Raw genomic sequence first — 23,421 nt, 5'->3', positions numbered from 1 at the left:
AAACTACATTGTGTGTTTTGTCATTATAATTGTCCCACATTAAATATTTTTTTGACAGTCTGACACATGTAACTGTGACAATTATGCAAAGAATAAACCAGGAAGGGGGCAAATATTTGCTGAGTTTCAGCACACAGTAGAGTCAGATGTCATAAGCTCACTTTTAGTCTGATACCTGCTCATGATATGCGTCCAAATGACTAAAGCATTTATTCTTAGAAGTGCTGAGGGGATAAAACAAAAGACAGACCTGTTTTAAAGTAGATTGAATAAGAATTTTGAATGCATAAAAAAATCAAAACATCTTGATCTCATGGGTGTCGATTGATGGAAAGACGATAAACATCAGCTATTTCTGGGTCTAGACTTATGAAGATGATTGGCTCTACAAGGCCAATCAACCTATAATTTAATTATTCAGTTATTCTTACCAACTACATGGAGACCTTATATTCAATTCATTTTTCATAGTTGACTATTTGCTTCCTCGTACCATTTGGTTGCCCTTTTTTAAAGAATAAGAATTTATTGCAGTATTGCTATTTATGATAAAGTTTATATTGTTTACATTTTAATCGCTTGGGTAGAAACTAATCATTAGAACATGTGTGGCTACATTGTTTACGAATTCAAGCTCTTTCATACGGATGGAGAACTGAAAAGGGCAAAGGTTAAAGATACCTGTGAAGAAGAGCAGCAGAAGCTGTGCAGTAAAATGCTGGTTGGCACCAGGAGGACAGAATCGAATTTGAGATTATTGGAACTTGACAAAATGTGGAAAACTTGACAGTTCAGTTTTATTTATAAATCACCACAACAGTCGCCTCAAAGCACTTTACATTGTGCCCCCTTAAAAAGAAGAACTTGGTGTCAGTGGGAATGAAAATCCCCCTTTTAACAGGAAGAAACCTCTAGCAGGACAAGGCTTAGGGGAGGACAGCCATCTGCCATGAGGGGAGGAAGACAGGACAAAGACGCACTGTGGAAGTGAGACAGAGATGAACAACAACCACAAGGTCTGAAAACTTTCATACTGCACTGCCTCATCCAAGAATCCATGGCTGCAATAAACCACTTCTTCCTCCTTTCAATGAGGCGTCCTTCCAAACCATTTGATTGCGATAGCTTCAAGTGGATTCGTTGATGCGGGTAAATAAAGCACACAGTGCTTGGAGGAGGAGGAGAAAGAGGAAGCAGACAGCGGCTTTCGATTGTGTAACCCATGCCTTGGTTGAGTAGCTCACTAACAACATTACGGAGTGCCAGAGTCCAACCCTGCCACATGGCACACATCCATCGACTCCAAATAAGTCTTTTATAGCTTCTGGCTCCACTGGAAACTAAGGATGGGGAAATGTTGTTATGCTGCTGTGGTGATGAAAAGATACTGGAGAAGGCGGGTTTTCTAAAGAAAAATGACTAAAGTGGAAGTCATGCATCTGTTGGCACAGGACTGCACATTACAGTGTAGTTAATGGTGATAGCAGCAGGGTATAATCACTGATCATACAGCTAAGGGGAAGTGAGATTAAGGCAAGATGTACCTGTTATATAATTTGATTGTGCGCTGAAGAAAAGCAACCTGCCCCAAGTGAAAAGAAGTGCTACACAGAGAGGAGATCACTAACTTCCTGTTTTGTGTCTTTAGACAACGAGACTGTGGTACGCTGATTTGCGAGTTTAAAATCCTTTCAGGTCTTTTTTTTTTTCAACAACAAAAACTTTATGTGGTCTATAAATTACATGTTAGGTTATAACACCTCACAAAGCATTGTTGTAATAATGTAATGCTTAGTGTGGTTCAGGAGTGGTTGCGGTAAAAGCTAGCTGTTTTGTACAGCAAGTCATGTATGTATGTATGTAAAGGTTTCTGTGACATTCAAATGCTGTGAGATTACCTCCAGGTGATTTTATTATTGAGTGCTGGTTGGCTTATCACTGATAAACTTGTATTGTATTTTATTGAATACAGCAAACCAGCAGCGATCGGAGCAAATGGGCGGAGCGCCAGGAGTTCATAACGCAACACCGCCCGCTTTCAGAAGGCTCTCCGAGGGTTTGTCAGCAACAGATGCCCAGTCCAGGCAGCTTAAGAAGCCCTTAAGAACCTACTAGTCCAATTAATCCCGAGGAGGCGGAAATCCACACGTCTGAACGGGCAGTTACACAAACTTGTTACCTGCTCCCTGACTCCACGACGATGATGAAGACGAGCGCCTCTCTGCAGGCGTACGTTAACCGTGCGACACCGAAGCCCGCTATCAGCAAACGATTTGGACCAGAAGCGGGAAGGCGTCCGTGAGGGATAGCTGCTAGTCGCGACTCAGATTCTCTCTCAGACACTCACACACATTATAAGCCTCGGTAAGCTCCTGCAGAGTTGATCGCAGGCCTGCATGAGCATCACTGGCGACGCTGCTGCTGCTACTACGGAGTTTCCTCGGGACTGCTCGCGTCGTTAACATGGAAACGTTCACCGGTGTGCTGCTTGTCACCGCAAACGTCGGCTCACTCTTTGACAATGTAAGTAGAACGGCATCACAATTAAAGTCACACCATACTTAAGGTACAGTCAGAGGATTATATAAACGCTAATAGGCTTAAGTAAGCCGGTAGGAGGGTGTAGGGTAGGAGGCAAGTTTTTTTTTTTTTTTTTAAATATTGAATCGGCTACATTGCTAGCTTACATCATAGGTATAAGGATGTAAGCAGTGAGCTGAGCTCTTCTGGTGCTTTATGTTTTTTTTGTTTGTTGTTGGGGCTTTTCGGTAATTGACGTACATTTGCCTCGTAATGAGACGCTTTCAAGTTACCAAGCAATGTTTCCTTGTCAGCTGTCAGCAGCAGATACTGTTAATTAAAAGGAAACAGTCAAAGTTGACTCATAATTAGACAAGCTACCTGTTGGACGCGTCACGTGCCAGACTGGAACGGGTGGCTGCACCTCAGGTGGTAGAGCAGGTCACCTACAAATCGTGAAAGTTGGTGGTTCAATTCCAGTCTGCATGCCAAGCATCCTTGGCAAGACGCTAACCTCAATTTGCTCTCCGATACATCCATCGGGGTGTGAATTTTAGATAGAAAGAGCGTGCTTTTCTTAATGAGGGAAGCTACTTTGAGTGCTCAGATAAAGTAGTTATATCTACCAGTCCTATAAGAACCAGTCCTTTTACCGTTTACCAAATCCTTCTGAACCTGTCTGCAACACCCAGACATGAACAATAACAACACACAGGTCAAATAAATGTTGTCATTCAGAAGTGGTTTTTTTTTTTCGTTTACAGTTATGCTTGCAATTCAATTATACATTCATACTGATAATAAATAGTGAATAGACCTCTTTAACCCTCGTCATGTTGACATGAAGTAACAAATTGCCCTTTTCCTATAAAAAATAAAATAAACAACAAGAGTGCAGTGTAAACAGGTGAACGAGAAAAAACAAAAACACCACCACCAACACAATACTGTGCAATTTACATGCTGGAAAACTTTGTAAACTTTTGATGCTGTTTGATAATGATCAGCTCAGCATCTGTGCACACACATGTACAAACCTAATGATCTCCATACACACAGATGCATACACAATGCAGTGCATAATTCACAGAACAAAACATCAAGTTGCATTGAGTGTTGGGCATAACTCATTCCAAAGTAAACTAAGGTCAGCAAAGGTTTAATAGAGGATTGCAGGTTACATAAAGTTTATAACAGATTTAGTGCAGAAGTTGATTTATTGCCAAGGATGTTAACTCATTTGAGTTAACATCCTTGGCATCCTCTCAGTCTGCAAAGGTAGCTGTGCCTTTGCAGGAGTCCTCCAGATCCTCTATGAGGGTAATGAAGTTGCTGCCTCTCAGATTGCAACCATACTATTTCTCATCAATCCCAGGTGTAAAATCAGTGCTTATGATGTCACTACTGGGAAAGTGTGTTTGTTTTGTATTCAGTAGTCAGTTTATAGCAGCCTTGTAAAACTGCGGAGATTTAGAGCGCCATGGTAGCTCTATGAGTCTGTAACAGCCCAGTCTCACTTTTTTGCATGTGTCCAAAAACATACAGTAAAACTACCATTTTAAACACAAGATTAAATAATTTAAACTGTAATTTAACTGTCCCAACGGGCTCCAGCTCTTTCTCTGTTTTACCTCGGCTTTGCTTAACTTTCAGGGAGGAGAGCTCTTAGACTCATGGAAATTTGGCTCAGGACCCGTTTCCGGTTGCCAGACCTTGCTCCAATGAAAACATGTCAGGTCCCATTGTGGGAGATATGTAAACAGATGAATATCTTCCGCGGTGGACTTGAACTTTTCCACTTACTTAAGTTAAGCCCTCTCATTTCTATAAACAAACGTTCCTAAATTATTCACCCAACTTTTGGGTGAGAGCAGGACCTGCAGCACAAGACAGAGTAAATCCTTTTCCTTTGCAGTTCTGGGCTGGCTGAGTGTCCTGTTAGAGCAGCTCAGCATATGAGACATTAAACTCTCACCGATATTTACTGCCATCTTGGCTACCATGTTTATTACTGAGCTTGTGTAATGACTAAATATATACTTATTTATATATTTTCCCTTGTATAAAAACAAATGCCTTCATTTTCAGTCATTCCCAGCTGACATAGGACGGGATGTGGTCACCACTCTGTGACAAGACCAATCAACTTAATCAGCCTGTTTAATTCAATCAATCAATCAATCAATCAAAATGTATTTCTATAGCACATTTAAAAAGACCACAGCTTCACACAAGTGCTGCAGTGCAGATTACAACAATAGACAAAGAAAAGAGTTTAATTTCTACTATGCCTGCTGTCTGACAGTTTGCTTATTGCTCTGGTCAGAAAGAAAAAATAAAGTGTCCAACTGGTTGTTGTAAGTTTTCCTCATCCAGTTTTTAACGTTGTCACGTCTATAGAAAGTATAAATTAAAAGTATGTCAACTAAATGCAAATGTATTACAGCTGGTGGACAGAGTGTTTGGAGCAAGGCTGACGTGAGAGGAGTCCTATCGGTCACAATGGCTGAGTCGCTGTTATCCCTGGCATGCAAATGCACTATGCAAAGTCATTTCTCAGGTGCTAGGGAAAAAAATGGCCTTGCAGGAGACTGCATATTACTCTGCGCCTACTCTGGGCTGTAAATCCAGTAGTGTCACTGTAAGAAAGTACATGATCAAAGTTGGTATCAATTGATGAACTACAAGACTGAAGATTGTGGCAAAAGAAACAACTGTTTTACCTGGTAGTACCAGCTACTAGCTATACAAGTTAACAAAACATGACCTTAAACAGCAACAACAAAATCATGGGATGAAAACAGAATTTTATTTGATGAGATGGGTGGATCAGTATTGTCAGGGTACAGCACCTCACATGTAGCATCTAAAATATCTGCCTGCTTTTCTAAACCTGGAAGCACTGAACCTGTTTGGCTTCTTTAGCTGTGTATAAGGCTTATCTGCTGACTTTTTTGAGTAACATTTTACTATTAAACCTGAATATCAACTGTCTATGAAAAAAGACACAGACCTTCATAGATGACAAGCTGATGTTGGCTGGACTGCAACAGGTGCAGCTGTACTTGTACATGGCACAGGATAATGTTTCCAGGAAATCCCTAATGTTTATGTTAACCTGCTCAGAGTTTGAGATGACTTCCTGACTTCCATTTGAGCTGATTATCCATTAGCTGATATGGCAGTGCAATTTTAAATACAGAAGCTTTTCTTTGTTTTGCATTAATCTGAGGTTTCTACTTCTGTCCTTATGTCCCTTCTGTTGGGCAGCATAAATGAGCAAAAATACATCATCATTTGATCATCATTTATGGACTCCATGTAAGAATTAGGTGGAATATTTGAAGCTGCAAGTTATGTAACTCTTAAGCATTAAAAAGAATTTGACCATTTCTGTCACATTTACTAGTCACTTATTTTTTTACTTCAATTTGCACTTGTAGCTCTGTGCATGTTTCCATACATTTCTCTGTAGGGGACTTCTGTTGTCCCCTAGAGAGATTGTCCATATATCTTTCTTTCTTTCACTCAGTATCATATTTGATCAATAATCGCAATCTTTCGGGCATAATTGTTTTTTCATAGGACGATGAAATGAGCATTTGCAACATTAAGTCAATGGGTTTAAAAAAAAACATATAACACACACCTTATATGCTAGATAGATCAGGCCATGGACTGTACGACTAATCTGGCACATGAAATATAAACTATTGTGAACCAAGTGCCCTGTTAGAGTCATACATAGCAGTAAAATAAAGAAAAAATAATTGTATAAAATAAATAATTAGTTTATTCTAACAGAAGTCTGTGACATTTTCTTGACTGCAAAATGTAAAGCAGTATATTTAAAATTAAGTGTACCCTTACTGCTTCCATAGCAATTAAGTAGGGAAGTAGCTGCCAGGTGCTGCTAACTAAATGAACTTGATTAACTGATCATCAGCAAGTGTGAGCACCTTTATAAAAGAAGATGTTCTGGCATATGTTAACAAAGACAGAAAGACACCAGCCATGATCTTGAAATGAAATGCAATGAAATTGCAAATAAAAACCTAAGATTCTTAGGTTTCAGATTCTACAAGCCTCAGTTAGAATGTTAAATGTTAAAATTCATGACAGTACAATTAAAAAAAGACTGAACAAGTACGGTTTGTTTGTGTTGCCAGGAGAAAACCTCTCTGACAAAAACATGGCAGCACAACTTTGGTTTGCAAATTTGCATCTCATCAAACCACAAGATTTCTCAACCAATGTCCTTAAGAAAGACCAGACCAAAATGAAGATGTTTCGCCATCCACAGCTCCGCATTTGACAAAAACCAAACACAGCGTATCAGCAAAGACCTCATACAAGTTGTCATGCACGGCGGTGGAGGGATGATGATTTGGGATTCTTTTGCAGCCAGAGGTTGTTGGGGGACTTGCAGTGATTGAGCAATGAACTCTACTGTATGCAAAAGTATTCTACAGTCAAATGTGAGGCCATCTGTCTGACAGCCCAGATTGGGTCATGACGCAGGGGAATGATACGGTGGCCCTGAGAGGCCAAATGGAATGCAACTTCAGAAAACACTTGCAAAATGTTTCTGGGGAGACAATAACCCGACTGTGTCACTACCCGATCCGTACCGGAAACCCGATCGGTACCCCGCATGCGCGAACGGTGTCTACTTTCGGTCGAAGCGTTTTACGATAGTTACGGGTCAGAGTACCTGTTAAGATGTTAAGAATAACAAGTATCTCTTAAAATGTTTCCAATAATGAAACATTTCAGTATAATGTAGACAAAAACGAAAAAAAAACTGTGCGGACCGTACAAATCGGGTCTACCCGATCCGTACCGCGCATGTGCAGGGGTTTTCTTCTTCTGTTCGTTTAATGGCAGTTTACTCCCCAGTGTACGAGGATACTGCTCACCAAGCGAATGAACCCTATTGTAAACTGAATTAGCGTCATTACAAACGTGTGTTAAATTTGATTTAGTGATAGTTGAGTGTGTTTATGCTTGTCTGTGTGGAGAGGATTGATTGGAATAATGATGATGATGTCCGCTATTAGGGCTGGGCCATATTATACCGTTCACGGTAATACCGGTATAATGTTAGGCAACGATAGGAAAATGAAATATCGCGATAGAATGGGAGTAAAACGCGCATGCGCAGTGCCTTTGTTTTCATACGCACATGGCCGATTGTTGAGTGAAACAGGTGAACCAGAATTGGTTTGTAAAAATGGTGCAACTTCCGTGATGTGGAACTGGTTTGGTGTTTGTCCGTCAGATACACAACAAAGCACATTTTTTGCAGAACATGCAAGCGGCCGTCGTTATTGTCATATTTGTCGGACTAAGATGCTCTTAAATCTGGGAGTAATCTGGGTCCTAAACTCTGTATTCTTCAGGTCAAACAACACTGCAGCATCACTGAGAGTTAAAAACTGTCTAAATTCTTTCATCTTTAATAAAACAATCAGCATTGCTGCTTTACCAGGTGTAACTATAAAGTTTAACTTCCAGGCATCCATGAAAACTAAAGTTATTACATTTAACGGAGTTAGAAGTTAGCAGGAAGCTAGCGGAAGTTAGCTCGCTAGTTTCGCTAGTTACCTAAGCATGATATAGCATGTTCTAACTGAGAGATTTCTGAAAAAATTCAAACGTACAGCTCTGCTATCACTTCCAACATAAATGAAGACAGGAAACTAAACAGCAGTGACGTTTGTAGGGTTACTGAAGTTGGGCTAGCTGGTATATAATGATGTGCTACGTGATCGGTAGCGACACAGCTATGTTAGCATAACATAAACAGTGAAGCTGGAGGACGAACACTAACACTTTTCCACTTATAAAAGTTAACGTGAAGGTTCCTCATGGTTAGAGACAAATGCAATCGCATGGCAGGATGCTGTAAACGGACCAAACTTCAGTCAGGATAACAACTGAGATGATCCATCCACGATACGAGGTTAGTTATACTGCAACAACATGGGAATAGAGCAGCTGCCAAAGAATTCAACATTAATGAATCAATGGTACAGAAGTGGAGGAAGCAAGAAGAATGAGTTGAATAAAGTTTGATTTATCTGACTGCTTTGATTTGCTTAATGTTCCTTATAATCCCGTGCACCTTATGGTCTGAAAAATATGTACTGCACACTGCAGTTTAATGTTGCAAAGCACCTCTTTTTAACTTCAGTGGATATTATACATGGTTATGCTCAGGATATGTCAGCCTATTTCTACTGGAAATGCCTTTTGGTTATACTTTCAGCAAGGAATTTGCATTTGCACTGTTACATTTTTATAAAGCTTTAATGTACATAAAAACCAGCTTCTTGTTTAAGTGAAAATAAATGGAAGGTTGTCTTTTTGCGCTAGTAATGTTGTGGAGTTGTATTTTGTCTCCCATCAATTATATCGTCAGTTATATCGTTATCGCAAATTTTCATATATATATCGTGATAAATATTTTTGGCCATATCGCCCTGCTCTAACCGCTATCACTGTCAATTGTCAGTAAACACTTCATCTGGCTCATGAATCTTTACATGACACATTACAAAGTCTGTATTATTAACTCTGTAATTAGGCGCCATTCTTCTTATTTTACGGCGCTGTTGTTCAATCGGGGAATGCTCTCTGTTGAGGAGAAAAGCATGAATTTGTTTGTATATGGATTATCCATTGTTTAAATGTCCCGGTAGTCGAAAAGGAGGCAGAGCTGTTGAGAAATGCTAGGTGCTAACTGGGCGCTAACCGTATCATTCAAATATATTGAATGTCGCAATGTTGGCAAAGAGAGGAAGTGACGTAAGATTTGCGCATGCGGGGTACCGATCGGGTTTCTGGTACGGATCGGGTAGCGACAGGCTGTATCCCAATTCAGGGTCTGCAGCCTTAACGGTCCTCAAGGGCCGCGTAAATAAATAAATAAATAAATAAATTTTTATTTATACAGCACCTTTCAAGACAGATTCACAAAGTGCTGAACATAAGATTACAAGTCATAAAAATATTTAAAAAGAGAAAATAAAACAGGCATAAAATACGTACTCAAAGACCGCTGAGGCCGGAAGTGCGAGGCTTGTAGGCTTGTGAAATGGGACGGTCTAGCCTCTGTCGCGCTGCCCAGGTTGCCTAGCAACCACGATACTAACAGCTGGAAACGTTTCATACAGCTTTGTTTGACAGAAATGAAGGAGAACATATTTTGTACATTTGTTTCAGATGATATCATACTTACATAATAATATCATAATATCATACATACATAATTGTCCACAATAATACTGTTATCATGGCACTGTGATAATTGAGACATTGCAATAGCAGTGTTATATGATTATATCTGTGCAAGTGAGGGAGAAAATAACATTTAAAAGGAAAAAACATGAATTAAATATCTATTGTGTTGTCAGTGTTATGAGTTTCTTCTTCTTCACTGCAAATTGGTTAACCTCTGCTGCCTTTAGCCTCACGATCTGTGAAATTTAAATAGGGACATCATGTTCTCATAGATGATGAAAACGGGAAAGTAAATATTGTCCATTTTTGACACCTACAAATAAAAAACCTATGAAAAAAATTCTGATTTCCAGATGTACTGAAAAAATGTGTTGATCTGAGCCCAAATTATATATATATATATGTTTGTTTGTATGTTTTTACATTTCATAGGTCGGTGAAATTCAAAGTGAATGGTTAAAACAACTGTACAAGGTAAGCTGAGCTTCTGCATGTTGCAATAATAATATTACAGATTTCAGAATGTGATATTTCATGTTTTTGGGGGGGTTTTTGTGGGGAGTATGGCCACTTCTAGGAAGCGAAACCTGTGTTGGTTCTGTCCACTGTTCTATTATACAGTTGTAAATACTGATAACATATCTGCAGAAGGACTAACACCGATAGTCAGTAATAGTAAACCTTCACCTGGCCTCCATTCATAGATGTAGTGTTGAAATTCAAAAATCACAATTAAAAGACCAATCGAGACAAACTGAATGGTCAAATATTTAAGATGTGCTGATTGATTTGCATTGCCCACACATTGGACATACTTTGTGTATCTTGTATTTCAAATTAAGAGTCTTCCCTAGAGAGAAATCTTTAATTTTTTAAACTGGATTATATTATGAAACATTTGCAGGAACATTCTGTGGAAAACGCTAATGTTTCGAAGAGGTTTTATGTTAAGAAATTACATCCTTCAAGCAGCGACATGTGAGGATGATGATGTATAGCAGATGAAGAGGGATAGGCAGTAAGAGATGTGAGAGACATATGGTTTCATGAAGTCAGTCCGATGTGGTTACATAGATTTACGGAAGGAACTACAACTCAGCCGTGTGCATGCATGTGCGTCATCGGTGCAATCCAGTACTTAAACTGATAGCATTACCAGCCCTTCTCTAAAGGACAGTTGCCTTCATCCTGTAACAATCATTATTGACCTTCTACACCCCTCAGTGCTCTTTAGTGTAAGCATGTACGTTGCACTGAGACTGTTTGCTTTGCTTTATAACAGACTATCCAGAGCTACAAGCCACAGTTCATTGCCCTGCACTTCCAGGAGGTTGGAGGAAAGGACTACATGTTAAACATGGGCCATGCAGAAAACTTCTTCTGGTAGGATTAATATGCTGATTATAATGCATTTCGCCATTTCCATTGATTCATTGTTGTCAATTAAACAGTTCCTTATAATGTGTCAAAAAAATGAAAACCATCTACGGTTTGATGTCATTCAAGAAGCGAGAACCAGTCAAGTCATTACATCTTTATTTAAAAACATAACATTAATTGATGGTTGTATAGTTGTAGTCAGAGGACTCTTAGTTCGTTAGATCTGTATACAAAGAAACCTCCAGTGCAGTGATCATACTTTTTTGCTCTGCTGTTACCAGGACCCTCGAGTCCAGTGAAGAAATGAAAGACTTTGACAGGTCTTGCATTTATGTGGACAACCAGTTCAAAGTAGAAGATAGCTTCACGGTAAGAAACACAAAAACGTTTCATACAGAGTAGTTGCTGTGTGTTTCCACTAGATGGAGTTCTCTTACATGTTAATGCACAATGATAAGTGGATGCATTCAATGCACTCTGCTGGGGAAAATCAGAAGTTTCTGAGAGTGACGCAACACAGTGAAACAAAAAACGTGCTTACTGACTCCAGATTGCATTGCAATCTTTGATTTTATTTATTTTTTGCTGTGTTTTACTGGCATCTATTTAAAAGTGTGAGTGTAAACACAAAACATTATTTTAATGTCTATGCTGCAATATGCAGAAAATAGGTTTAAATGTTAAAGACAGTTGCATATAATTGCATTTTTGCTTGATGCAATGTGCATGAAATTAAAGGATTAAAACAATCTTTAAAAGAGACTTTTTCATTTGATTCAATTTTACATGATGGATTATGCAGAAAAAATAGAATTAGGGTGAAAAGGTCTATTGTGTTATTACATATTCAGGTTGTGTGTCATGTTTTTTAAAAGTAACTAAGTAATAAAGTAACTAATTACTATTGAAAATAAGTAACCAGTAAAGTAACAGGATTGCTTTCTTGGACAAGTACTTAGTCATTATTAACTAATTACTATTTTCAAGTAACTTGACCAACACTGGTTGCCACAGACTGCCCAAACAGACTTTTCTGTGAGTCTAACTGTTATTCTGATCATCATGTTAAAGATCAGGACATTGCAAATAAAATCTGCTGAAATCTGAACATACTATAGTAGTACTTCCTAGCTGGAGTCAGTTTTCAGTTCACTGCAGAATGTTAGATGTGCAAAACAACAGCCTTGTGTAAGTGACATTGATCTCAAAGATGAAGCACAAAACAGCGCTAAAGCTGTTGCGCAATATGAGCACAGGGAGAGGAGGTGCTCTTAAAGACAGGTCTGTTAAATCTCATGCTGCTCCCGGCATTTCTTAATGTCATGAGCTGAATCCTTGGTCTTTCGCTGGAATGCTGTTCAGTCACAGATTAAGCCTCATCGTCCACACCTTTTATGAAAGACGTTTTCTGTATGCACCTTCGTTTTTATTGTCCTCATGTAATACAAACAAGTTTTTAATATCTTTCTTAGAAAGTAATGAAAATGATTTCTTAAAGTTCACAGTGGCTCTTAACTGGTTCAACAGTATTAGTTTCCTAGAAATTTTGCCCCTAGCTGGAAGTGCAAAAGTTGTGACTCACCCCTCATTTTTTTTATTTCACTTTCGAGGAACCAGACTTTCTTGTAATTTTTTAAAAGTTGTTTGAGCAATAGTTCCCCAGGTTTTCTGACGAGCTTTTAAAGTTTTTCTTTAACCACTGGCTGCTTTTTTGCTTATTTTCAGGCCAGTCAGGGCAATGTTTTTGTTTTGGTTTTTTGTTACGCTTCTTAACACTCGCCTATGAATCATTCAAGATTTTAAAAAGCCATGAAATTCAAGGGATAAGCCCGTGTTATGGACAGCTTAGCAAAGAACCAGTTTTAAATTGTAACTTTAGGCACTTTGTTACTAGCAGCCTGTTGCAATCCTACTATTTGTTTCTATTTTTGTATCAACAAGTTGAGTCCGAAAAAGCTATGAGCCAAAAACATGTCTCGGCATACTTTGTAGAGAGGAAACTGAAGAGTCAGGCAAAAAATCTATATACAGAAGATCAACAGCATCTGAAAGTCAAATCATTTAATGTTATTTATATAGCTCTAAATCACAACAAGAGTTGCCTCAAAGCCCATATATTGTAAGGTAAAGACCTTACCTTGCTTCAAATGGATATGTCAGTATGTACAGAGGTCAGGAGAGAAGAACGACAGTGAGTGTCTACTGCATCTGTAAACCAGGGGGAGGCTGGAACTGCATTTTGGCCAGTGGTATTGGACAGATTTTGGGCTTCTGCATTACTGAAGCAGTGTGAGATCATCTTGACAGAGAGCAAAACAAAAGGCAGCCAACATCCAAAGAAGAGCTTTGAATGTCCTTCAAGAAGCCTGAAAAACTATTCCTGAAAACTACCTAAAAAAAAAAAAAAAACACAAGAAAGCTTGTCTAAGAGAGTTCAGGCTGTACTGAAGAATAGAGGCGCTCACACCAAATATTCACTTTCAAGCTGTTTGAATTGTTCAACCTGTTTTTTCCATGCATGTTTGCACATTTTTCAATAAATCGCAGTGCCTTTTTCCCACTTTCTTAGCAAAACGGAAAGAAAGGACAGTCAGCTCAAGACTTTTGCACAGTAGAGTGTTTTTTAAAGTATTAACCCACACTCCTCCCAGGTGATACCCTCACGCTGAACATTTGACAGTAGGGGTCAATGGCTGCATCTGTAGACTGAAGGTGCGTGAAGTAAAAAAGGGGAAACTCAATGGCCAGGTGAGAGTAGAGACAGGCCAAAGTCAATACATTTAACTCTAGATTAAAACTATTGATCCCAGCCTATTTGTACACAATAAATAAAGTGTGTTGGGGGCAGAAGACAGCCGGGACTAAGTTTCCTCTGCACTTGAGTGTTTGCACCCCCCGCTGTTTGCCCTGGGAGGGTTGCAGCCACCCCACCCCACCTAATGCCTCATTCTCATTTCGTCGGTGCCACCTGCATTGATTTTCAATTTGTTTCCCCTTGGCTGCGATCATCAGTTATACGGCCATGAGAGAATTTGGGGAGGGGTGGTGGGTTCTCTTTTCAGAGGGGTTGCAGAAGCAGAGGGGGAAGACTTGCATGAATTCCCAGTACAAATGGTGTTTTGATAAAAAATCACTTGTAAGTCAATATTTTTTTATTAAACTGTGCACAAACCTGATTGATGAAGATAGGTGTTTGGCAGAGTATGTGGAGGAAAACGAGGAGGGAAATGTGCCTCTGTGTGCGCCGACGTGTGTGCACATACTTTACAGTATATAACATTGTTACTAATCTAGCATAAACAAAGCGAAAAGGGTTGGCCATCTCGTGTTTTATGAATTGTTAGAGTACATTTCTAATGTCCCAATTTTGTGAAAAAAGTGCCAACATAACTTCAGTGGGATCTGACTTCCTTCCTGAGTCTACAAGCTGCTATACAAGTTAAGGACAATTTCAGACTCGGTTAAATAACTCATTGCTTAAATCTTCATTCAGACAAGTTGGTCACCAACTGCAGTTCGCAGACAAACACGGAGACATATCTAATTTTATTTATTGTGGACAACTTTGGCACTGAAGATAAATGAATTCTTCAGGGAGAAATTTCTCATGTAGCGGCTGGATTTGTGTGTGTGTGTGTTTGGGGGGTGTCTGTCACCGCGGTCTGTCACGCCCTGAGCCCTCTTGAGTGCCGGCTGATTTTTCTTCAGCTCCCAGTTTGCAGCAGCGGTGTTGGCAGACAGCGGGCTCACTGCTTAATACCTTTTAAATGGTTTTAATTTTCTGTCTTTATTGATTTCACGGGCCGCGATTAATCAGATCAGTGGAGCAGGCAGTTAGTACATTAAAAATAGTCAGCCCCACGTCAGGGATGATTGGGTACTGAAGTGTGCGTGTCTCAGAAGCAGCGCGTGGATGTGCTGTGCAGTTATACGTCCTCTTGGAAATACTTTATTACTTAAAGTTTGCCATCTCTTTGGAGAGTAACAATGCACTGTGTCATACATTCCCAATGCACAAAGCATACCATGTGTTCTTGCTTTCTTTGAAGAGGATGAATGAAACCAAAAGCCTCTGCAGAACGATTAAAAGTCCAGTTTCACTATGATTTTTTTGAAGTGGTTTACCTAAAACTGATTGTAACTGCTATATCTTTTCTATCCACAGGCTTTGGGGAGCATGTACTTCATCCACAAGGCACTGAAAAATATACAACAGTATGACTTTCATGGTAAAAAAAACACAACGCTTACATGGATTTCCTATTTCATCATTCATCATGTTGTGCTAAATTTAGTTTATTTTCCAAACAACGTGTTGGAACGCACCAATGGTTATTACTCAATGCATTGTTTTGATAGAATCCTCCCTCCTTTGGTGCAGTCGGTTGTGCTGTTGCAAAATCCTTGTCGGTGTTTAATTGTTGGACATTTCTCTGGCAAACTGTGCTGGCAGTTTGAAGGCTACGTCTCCTATTTGCAAAGAACTCGAATTTAAAGTGGAGCGGCTATTTTGCTGTTGCATAGTCCAGTCACGTTAGATGTGAAAAAGCTCCTCAGAAAAGCTTATGGAAGGACCATAAACATCCCGAAGCTGCCACTCGCTGCGTGGCCCGAAACGATTGTTGTTCGCCGAACACAGTCTAATGGCCCGCTTATAGATTTGCTCATCATGTATGCTCCTCTGATGAGGTTAACACCAGTTTATTGATTGCTGTTTGCATGTTTTCTCACTCTTTTACATGTCACCTCCTTGGCTCTGCCTCTCACAGTTAAGAATTTTAAAGCAGTGCTGGAAAAGAACAGGTATATGGGCTCTCTGGACAGGGTCACCACCGTGGAGAAAGAAAAATTCCCAAAGAATTTCTGGCCTGATGTGAGTATGTATGCATGACTGTGCATCTGGGTATGCCTGTCGGGAGGGGCAAACATGGGCCAAAGGAGATGTTGGGACAAATGAGTCTACTGGGGCTTTCGGGGGGCCGTCTGCCTGCTCTGACAGGGTGATGAGACAAATTATGTGCAAGAATCAATAATTATCAATTTAGCCCTTTAAAGACACAGCTCACTGCTGTTTAGTGACTCACTCCAGTTTTTCCTCTGTTGCAGTTCAAGTGGTCCAGAAAGGGTTTCATGAGGACCCGCTGGATTATACACAACCAGTACGTAACAAACACTCACCTTCACCGTGATGCACCAGCAGGGTTGAACACACTTTCATGTGTGGCTGTTTGGTGACGTTTTTGGAAAAATACATTGACAATAAAAACACCCTTGGGAACAAATATGTAGCCTGTTTTTAAAAGATTGGAAAAGCAGCGTAAAAGATTGTTATGAGCCCAAAGTCCTTGACTGACTGTCAAAGTTAAATAAATAAAAAAATGTCCCATGGGTCAATGTTCAGATAAGACATCACATCAGAGGGCTGGGTATACATTTCACTGATAGGACCTAACCTTTGATAATAATTAAAAAAAAATGTTATTAAATCATATTTGGTATGTCCACATTGGCTTTGTCCATCTTTTACAGTATTTGGTATCAGTATGTTTAAGCTCCTACAATATGGAACCATAACTGCTGGAGTTAAAGCAACTGTTAGCCACTATGTCATACTTGTTTTTAAAGCATGCTTCGGCATCCCTCAGTAAACTGAAGGTCAAATATTGTAGTTCCTTGAAGACAAGCAAATAAAATTTTACTCAGTAAACATCTAAGAGGACATTTAAAACCTACTTTGATCTATCAAAGCTGATATAAAACAAACAGTGAGGCTCACATTCAGCTGCTCCGATGACCTTGTGGTTTCTTATCATCCAGTTATTAATATCTTCTGGGTTTTGTTTTGACAAAAATGTCCTCTTTACTTCACTGGTTACACTCACAGAATATAAATAATTAATTTAATGTGGTGCTCTGTTGGGAGCTTAGACTCGGCATGTTATAGGATGGTGAGCAGGGTTTTAATTTCATAGTAGTAGTCAGTATTTGCTCTGCTGTGTTGTTACCTTGGGACTGGAACAACAGGAGCTCAAAATCGAATGTACCACAGCATCATACTGTGAGTCAACACAGCTCATTTGTGAGATGCTCATTAATTGCTTTCTGGTGACAGCCTAAGAAAAGGAGCCAGTGAACTGCACTTGTTTGTAGACTGAACATTAACCCAAGTGTGCTCATTGATAAGAAAGCTCCTGTAAAGACACCTGTTATTTCACACACAGACTCACATACACACCTATCTGATGTCAGGCTTTGGAGTTATCGGATTGTTTCCTGTTTTTTTCCCCTCCATCTGCCACAACTCACCTTCTTTTGCCTGTGTGTGTCGGGGGTGTTTTCACAGAGGTCTAGACCTGGTAAATGTCCACCTGTTCCATGATGCCTCTAACCTCATTGCCTGCAACTCCAGTCCTTCCATTTACTCAGCCAACCGCAATAACGCTCTCAGATATGTCATCAGCAGGTGAGACTAGCAGCTGCACGCTACTGTATGAAAACATAATATTCAAAATGTGCTATCATGTAGCTCCTCTTATCCAGTGAATTAGCATTTTAACAGAATCAACACATACAAAGTACATTGGGATTAAGAATTAAAACCCTGTGTTATGGCTTAAGGTAGTATTTTTATTTTTCCAGGATATCAGACAGTCGGCAAACTGTGCTGCCTTTCTTTGTGTTTGGAGATTTCAACTTCCGTCTGGATACACTTAGTCTGGTCCAGGTATGCAAGAGCATTCATTTTCCCCAAAGTTCAAGTGTTGCAATCATGTACCAGTCTGTAATTTTGACATAAACCCTCTCGTTTGTGTTTTTTGACCAGGATTTGTCCACTGCTGCCGATGTGCAGATGGTGAAGAAGGACAGCAGTAACGAAGTGCAGAGAATCATATATGAAGAAAAGGATAACGACCACCAGGTGATTGAAACGAGAGAATCTCGTTTAAAAAAAGAAAAGGCAGAATTATCTGCTTCAAAAGTTACTTTCTCTGCCTCCTTTTCACCTCTAGGTTCTGCTTCGAATTGAGGAGAAGCTTTTCGCCTACCTGCACCAGGCGGTTTTCAGAGAGGACAATGGCAGAGCAGTAAGAACACAAGCTCACCTTTCACCCATAAAGATATCATCAGTTGCACTACTGAGAAACTCAAGGGAAACTTAGTTTGACCTGTCTTCAGAGATTTTAGATTAGATTAGATTTTAGATTCCATCAGCAGGAATACTTCAAAGAAATGACAGCGCAGTAAACACAAAAAGGGAGAAACATTAGTAGCAGTAACCCAAATTATCCCCCATGTTAAATCTGCACTCGCTCACATCATGCTTGTTTTTCATGTGTTGACGTTTGTAGTCATTTGTAACCATAGTGGCTTCTTTCCCTCAGCTTTTGAAGTATGACAAAGAAGTTGCAGCCTTCGATGATGTTATTAGGGAAGAGGACATCAAGTTTCCACCAAGGTCTGTAACTCTGCTACTTGCTGCAAATTTCTGCCATTTACTTTTCATGCTTTAAGAATTTGTTCCCCTCTTGTCTTGTGCTCAGCTACCCATACAGTGAAGAGCATGCTAAACCAACCCAGTACATGAACACTCGCTGTCCTGCCTGGTGTGATCGCATCCTTATGTCACATACAGCCCAAGATTTAATCCACAGGGTGAGTCTTTGCACAATCACATCATTTCATGATGACAAGAACACAATTTGATATAATACGTGAGTTAGCATGACGTGTTAAGGAAGCACTTTGGCAAGCTAGCCAGCCAACATTTCTAGTCAATGTGTTTTAGCAGTAGCATTAGTTAGCAACATTTTAAGGTTAACCAATTATGCTGCATGACTCTGACTCTGGTTAGTTCGTAAACCTTTGCTGATAGTGACGGGTTAATTTATCAGCCAGAGCAGTTCTAGGGGTTTAAAAAAATTAGCTAGCATTATCTATTTAAGATAGTGTTTCGCTACAATATGTAGCTTGCAGTTTGTCTGTTTTTGCAGGAAAGCTAATGTTAGCTAACAGATGGTGATACCTGTGTTTGCAAAAAGACTTCTTTTCCTGTAGAAGTCTGTGAGCCAAAGTCTGTAAAAGTCCTCCTGAGTTTTTGGGATTGTTCTGGATCATATTTTGAAATTGAGGATTAACTTTGGTGTAAAACTACATCTTCATTGCATAAGAAGTTGTCAATCACAAGTCATTAGACAACGGGCTTCGCATACTTCTCTTTCTTGTCTTGTTTGTGATGGAGTCTGTGTTGTGTGGGAGATGGTCGTTAGTTGAAGTTAGTGGGCTCTGGTTCTAAAGAAATGTTGGCTGGTCTTACACACCGTTGGGACAGCATGCAAGCAGAGCATGGACGTCACTTTCTTCTGATTTTACTAGAAAATTAAGACTTTTACAAATAAATCAGCACACAGGATGTTAGAGGACACACAAATTTTTTTAATACTACACGACACTTCACTCACACTGCCAATTTAAAAAAGTATTTACCTGGACACGGTTTTACATTCGTGCACACATACTGTATAACCCTTAATATGTAATGTGATGTAAATCCACTATGAACATAATCCAGCCCACACAAATGTGATACTCAACATTTAACTTAATATAATTTAAGAAGAATCTGTTCGTTATGTTTACATATAAATGATCTTCAAGTTCATTCTTCTTTTCAGAGAGACGATGGTGAGAAGAGTGTTGTTTACAACACAATGGGTCCTAATGTCTGTATGGGAGATCATAAGGTAACAGATTACATAAGCAGTGTGTTGTGCACATCAGCCATGTGGACGGACTCTGATGTGTTTTGTTTTCTTCTGTAGCCTGTGTTCTTGTCCTTCTCACTGAAGACAAATGACCACATCTGATACTTCTAAATGGTAAGAAGTTTCACTGAGAGTGTGTGTGTGTGTGTGTGTGTGTGTGTGTGTGTGTGTGTGTGTGTGTGTGTGTGTGTGTGTGTGTGTGTGTGTGTGTGTGTTCTGTACTGCATGTGTGTGTGTGTGTGTGTGTGTGTGTGTGTGTTCTGTACTGCATGTGTGTGTGTGTGTGTGTGTGTGTGTGTGTGTGTGTGTGTGTGTGTGTGTGTGTGTTCTGTACTGCATGTGCAAGTGCAGCTGAGTCGATGTGGTAATTCCAGTGAATGGATTCAGTGTGAGAGAGTGAGCGCAGTAATCTTTCTCTGGTCCCTGGAGAGCCATAACCCTACTGGCCCAGTGGAGTCGGGATATGAACTAAGAGTAATGCGTGCGGGACATAAGAGATCCTTTGTGCACATCGTAGTTGGAGTGCAGGCGATCTGCACTCTCGCTGATCTATGTCTATTGAATCCTCTTTGCTGTCACTGTGGCTACACATTAGGTTTAATGCTGGCCTGCTTTTCATTAATTACCACATGGATGGCTGGCTGGAGACACATTCATTGTGCGGGGCAGTATATTGGCATTTTTATGGCCATGATTTTGTTTTGCTGCCATTTCAATTTATTTTTTTAAGGAAGAACTGCCTTTTCATGATTGTCCTTCTTCAGAAAGCTTCAAAATGATGAGATCCACACAATGGGAGTGCTTGAAGAGGCTACAACCATCACCTTTTTTGTTTTTGACATTTCAAAGCATATGAAAGGTTTAGCCTACCGCTAGTACTTTGAGGCTACATTTTAGCTCTTGCAAGGTGTGCTTTTTATGTAACCGTTTACATTTCAAATGATACTAAAAATCATAGTTAATTTTACCTCATTGACCTGAGAAATGGCTTTTGCAGGACAGTCAGTCTTATGTACGCTAATTTAGACTTGATTTTCTTACAATAGCATTTAGATGTCTGAACCCACTGTGTCCTGTATTTGCACTGTAATCCACACTGGTTAAACAGTAGCTGAAGATCTGGTGGTGGAGCAGGTCGTCTGCTGGTCGGTAGATTGATCCCCGACTCCTCCAGTCCACATGCTGAAGTATCCTTGGCCGAGATGCTAAACCCCGAGTTGCCCCTGATGTAGCCACCAGAGTGTGTTAGCTGTGTGAATGTGTGCGTGCACAACAATGTGTGTGTGAACAACAATTAGAAAGGGTTTTCAGTGCTCATTTACAAAGTGTGTTTCTGTCTGCTGCAGGTCTGTAACCACAGCATCCTCAGAGGCTGATCAGTGTGATTGTTCTCCACTACAACCGTCCCATCAGCCACCAAAAATAAGCCGGCGTTTCACTCAGCCTCAGCTAAGCTCCCTGCCACACACTGCTGACCACAGCTCTTGTATCATGTAACCCAGATTTATCAAGACGTGTCAAGAGTTTTTGAGAGTTGTTCCTATTCACCGCTTCCTCTGGGATTTTTTATAAGTCCCCTCTACCCGAAACCTCGGAGTCACCAGGGATAATCCTGCAAATCCTACCTGCAGCTGCACATTCATGAGACACATCAAGAATTTTAAAAATCATTTTTAGCTCAATTGATTGTATTTCATGTTTTTTCAATGCCGTCCATTTTACAGGCAGTGTCGAAAATAACCAAACTTTGTATGAATGTCAATTTACTCATTTCTTACTGGCCCTAACTAAAGGCATTTTTAAATATTCTAAAACACCCAACTTAAGCAACAATTAACAAAAGATTCAGGAGAGTACTGGGTATATGATGAACCACACTTTGTGTAGTAGTGGTGTCTTGAAAAGGGAAATATCAAACCCTCGTGGCCATGTGTGCACGCTTTTAGTTAGTTTTTTTATGCTCTATTTAGTACATGCATCTTTGCTTTGCCATCACCATAGCATTTTTTAAATGACGAGGGAAGCACAGCTGTCTTTGCTTCCAGGTGTCATGTGTGGATGATCTCCGCTGATAAAACAGGATTTGTGACAGATTTCCTTCCTTTTTTCATACAGGTTGCTACTTCATACACATCAGCTCCAGCCATGACAGATTGGATTTTTAATAGTGGTGTTATGATGAAATGAAAGTAGACAGGCAAAAGAAAAAAAGGCCGGTAACATTTTAGCAGCAGTGGTGAGAGCTGAATGGATTACCGCAGCATCCAAAATGAACTTGTGTATCTCTCTTATTTCCCGAGCTGTATTATACACATTATACCAAGTGCTTTATTACCTTGACTTTGCATTTCTTCTCCGATTAATTTGAGCTGTCCTCCTCCAGTTTACTATGCAGGATGTCTGGTCAGACATCACCCTGCTGCGGTCAGCGTCAGCTGTATTTCATTGCCAAAAAGAATCACGCTGTAGTTATGCTGTAGTGTTTACCTACAGCTGTAGTTAAGAAGAACGTCTGTTTTGATTACCTGGCATCAAATAAATTGAATTTAAAAAAAAAAAAAAATCCTGTGCATAATCACACCTGTGTACCCACACTCAACAGAGGGGGCGCTGTTTGCTTTTGAATTATTGCATTTATCTTTGATCCTTGTCTCTTACTGCAGTACCAGTGTAGTAATATCATGTGTGAGTTAACAAGGCTTTGACAATTTTGACTAATGGATTCTGTTTAAAGTGTGTTTGTTGCTTTTTGGGTGTTTTATGGGAGAGCATTTTCCTATATTCATGCTTTTTTGATGCCCAGATTCAGAACTTTGGCATGATGTTTGTAAAGTGTGACTGTAGCCTCATCACAACGAGAAAGAGTAACGCAAATGTCTGTTTGTGATAAATGCTTTGTCACAGGAGTGGAGCTGGTTATAAACACTACATTTGTGATATTTCATTTTTGTAAATAAAGTATCACCCTTTGTTGCACTTTTGTTTTTTGTGTTTACAATCAAGTCACGCCTCTTATGGGAAAGCAAAGGCTGTAAACTATGTAAATGACCTCATTTCCTGAGAGCAGTTAACCCTGACAGGGTATCTATTGTCTTATCTGTATACCAAGTTACTTTTTTTTTATGACTTTAATGACTTATAAAAATATTATAAGTAAACTATATTCTCACTTATATTTGTATATATATACTTTTGTGTTGATCACATTAAAAAAATGTCAGATCATGTCAAATTTAGCCTATCGAAGTAACACAAGCTTTACATTAGTGTCTGCGTGTGTTATTGCATTTAGTTCCTGTAAAAAAACTGTGGTTACTTTGGGTCAGAAGAGCAAAATGACAGCTAAAACTGAGGAAATATTAAACCTGCGCTTCAGACTGAGAATCACAGTCAGGATTCTTTCTTTTTTCACTTTGTGTTGATGCAGCAGTTGGACTCAGATACAGATTTAAGTCCAGAATAAACAACAACAACAACAAAACAAAAAAAACAGATAATATCAGTAACAGCAGAG

At 39.6% G+C, this 23,421-nt stretch overlaps 1 protein-coding gene across 1 annotated transcript; it reads left to right on the top strand.

Moving 5' to 3' along the window:
• Positions 1–1,328: 1,328 nt before the first annotated feature.
• LOC113033770 (type I inositol 1,4,5-trisphosphate 5-phosphatase-like) lies at positions 1,329–22,883 on the top strand. The gene is made up of 17 exons (XM_026187859.1): positions 1,329–1,662; positions 1,973–2,523; positions 10,198–10,239; positions 11,048–11,148; positions 11,427–11,514; positions 15,311–15,374; positions 15,915–16,018; positions 16,252–16,304; positions 17,489–17,608; positions 17,785–17,869; positions 17,969–18,064; positions 18,156–18,230; positions 18,528–18,601; positions 18,687–18,798; positions 19,818–19,886; positions 19,965–20,021; positions 21,254–22,883. Exons 2-16 carry the CDS (start codon positions 2,464–2,466, stop codon positions 20,007–20,009), a joined length of 1,188 nt encoding a protein of 395 aa, XP_026043644.1. The 5' UTR covers positions 1,329–1,662; positions 1,973–2,463; the 3' UTR covers positions 20,010–20,021; positions 21,254–22,883.
• Positions 22,884–23,421: the final 538 nt, after the last annotated feature.

This window comes from Astatotilapia calliptera, chromosome 12 (assembly GCF_900246225.1).
Source record: "Astatotilapia calliptera chromosome 12, fAstCal1.2, whole genome shotgun sequence".
NCBI lineage: Eukaryota > Metazoa > Chordata > Actinopteri > Cichliformes > Cichlidae > Astatotilapia > Astatotilapia calliptera.
This window is presented reverse-complemented; position numbering and strand designations above follow the sequence as displayed.

Coding starts and splice junctions, on each gene's coding strand:
- LOC113033770 (XM_026187859.1), top strand. CDS start 2,464: ATGGAAACGTTCACCGGTGTGCTGCTTGTCACCGCAAACGTCGGCTCA. Junction 17,609..17,784: donor CTCAGATATGTCATCAGCAG/GTGAGACTAGCA, acceptor TTATTTTTCCAG/GATATCAGACAGTCGGCAAA. Junction 18,065..18,155: donor AAAAGGATAACGACCACCAG/GTGATTGAAACG, acceptor TTTCACCTCTAG/GTTCTGCTTCGAATTGAGGA.